Raw genomic sequence first — 2,040 nt, 5'->3', positions numbered from 1 at the left:
TTTAAATATATGAAGATTTAGCACGTTTAAAATAAAAAACGGTTGAAAAAAATTTTAAATTAAAAACACTTTGGTCGCAAGTTCTAAGAAAGAAACAATGCATTGATACGGTCACAAGATGGACCCAAGTTTGTAAAAGGTGATCCAAAAAACAGTCACAACGATGCCATTGCAAAACGGTACGTGGCAATGAAAGCGTTGAAAACAAAGTCAGTAGCGAAATGAGCATAGGTCGCAACCGGTTTTATGGTTCCAGAATATGTCCGCAACATTTAAGATCATTTTTATAGTTGCAAAATCCACATTTTCAATCGCACAATGATCACAATAGGGCAATCGCTACCGTTTTGTGACCGCAAATGCGATGAAAAACCTAGTTTTCTTGTAGTGAATTTTCATACTATAAAGAAAGTAATTTTTTTAATTATTTAAATTAAAGGACTAGTATATATAATAGAACAACCGGCTTCTCAGCTTATTAGGTTTGGAAAACGTTAGTAATATTATAACTAGTATTGAGTTTCCTGTATCTAAGATGGAGAGTGATGATGAGTGAGTGTGTCCATAAATAAAGAAGACCATGTGATCTCTCCTTCCTTTTTACAATTGCCATCTATTCATCCCTCACATAGGTCCACCTCCACAAATAAAAGCCTAACATGCCAGGTGCAAAAGCAACATTTTATCTTTTATATGTATAAACATTAAACAAATAATAAAAAAAAGTAATATTAAAGTAATCTTCTATAAGAAAAGAAGTTGATGCAAGAGTAGATGATGATAACTATGATGATGATCAACACAAGAACATCCCCTACCTGGAAACTGTACGAAAATCCATTCTATACTTCTCCTCAAAATCACCATCAAGAAAATAAACAACAACAAGAAGATCAAAACAAGCAACTTCATCTTCTTCATTTACCTGTTTCTACTCGCAAAATCACTGCATCTTTCTGGGATCTTACGTTTATCAAGCCGTTTATGGATTCGGAACTCGATACGGCTAAAGCGCAGATCATGGAGCTCAAAGCACAGCTCGAGTATGAACGAAAAGCACGTAAAAAGGCGGAGTCTTTGAACAAGAAGCTAACCAAAGAGGTGTGTGGGGAGAGGAAAGAAAGAGAAGCGGTGGTGAAAGTGTGCGAAGAACTTGCGGGTGAACTAGCAGCAAGTAAATCAGAAATGAGTAGATTGAAGATGGAAATGGAAGAAGAGAGAAAGATGTTACGTGTGGCTGAAGTTTTGAGAGAAGAAAGGGTTCAAATGAAGCTTAGTGAAGCTAAATTTATTTTAGAAGAAAAGATATCAGAATTGGAGATTAAGAAAATGACCCAAAATAATAATGACCAAGAGCAAGACAAGCCCGAAAACCGCAATGTCATGATATCTCAGAGTTCATTGAAATTACAAGGTAGAAAGGCGTCGTTAGAGCCGGAAAATCCACACATAAAGCGTGGAATTCGTGGGTTCGTGGAGTTTCCGAGGGTTGTTAGGGCGATCGGGTCCAGAAGTAGGAATTTGGGTACGAAACTGGAGTGTCAAAAGGCTCAACTCATGATATTATTGAAACAGAAGACACAAATCCAGTCAAATAATCTCATCATGAGTTAAGTTGATTATGATCATTTACATACATTACTGTAACTTTTTTTTTCCTTTTATAACTAAATATTGATGTTGTTTGTGGTGATTAAGTAATAATCTTGAGATTTGAGTAAAAGGTTGTATTATTTTTTATGTGTTATGTTGAGGAATTTTAGTGTTAATTTGTGATATTGATAGTGTGTTATTGTATGGAAATTTGATTCTTTTAAGATGGTGGTAATGATTTAAGGGCCATCAGCACATGCTTCACTTTTATCTCAATTTGATGGTGACCTCTATATTATCTTCTAAGCGTTTTCATATTTATATATGAACTAAATCATTAATATGATTTCATTTTTATAGTACGTGATTATATTTATACATAGAGAAGATTAGACAATACTAGAAGCTCAAGAAAGAGCTGGGGAATGATTATGCCGTCAACCCGGG

The 2,040-nt window shown here is 34.8% G+C and overlaps 1 protein-coding gene across 1 annotated transcript; it reads left to right on the top strand.

Annotated features, from left to right (window-relative positions):
* Window positions 1-587: 587 nt before the first annotated feature.
* Window positions 588-1,780, top strand: LOC143606877 (protein BRANCHLESS TRICHOME-like). Its single transcript, XM_077082500.1, has one exon. It carries the CDS (start codon window positions 775-777, stop codon window positions 1,612-1,614), a length of 840 nt encoding a protein of 279 aa, XP_076938615.1. The 5' UTR covers window positions 588-774; the 3' UTR covers window positions 1,615-1,780.
* The last annotated feature ends 260 nt before the right edge of the window (window positions 1,781-2,040 follow it).

This window comes from Bidens hawaiensis, unplaced genomic scaffold (assembly GCF_021521415.1).
Source record: "Bidens hawaiensis isolate Kalapana, Puna unplaced genomic scaffold, B.hawaiensis_p1.1 tig00077843_1, whole genome shotgun sequence".
In the NCBI taxonomy this organism is placed as follows: domain Eukaryota; kingdom Viridiplantae; phylum Streptophyta; class Magnoliopsida; order Asterales; family Asteraceae; genus Bidens; species Bidens hawaiensis.
The sequence above is the reverse complement of the archived record's forward strand: the minus strand, read 5'-3'. Positions and strand labels throughout refer to the sequence as shown.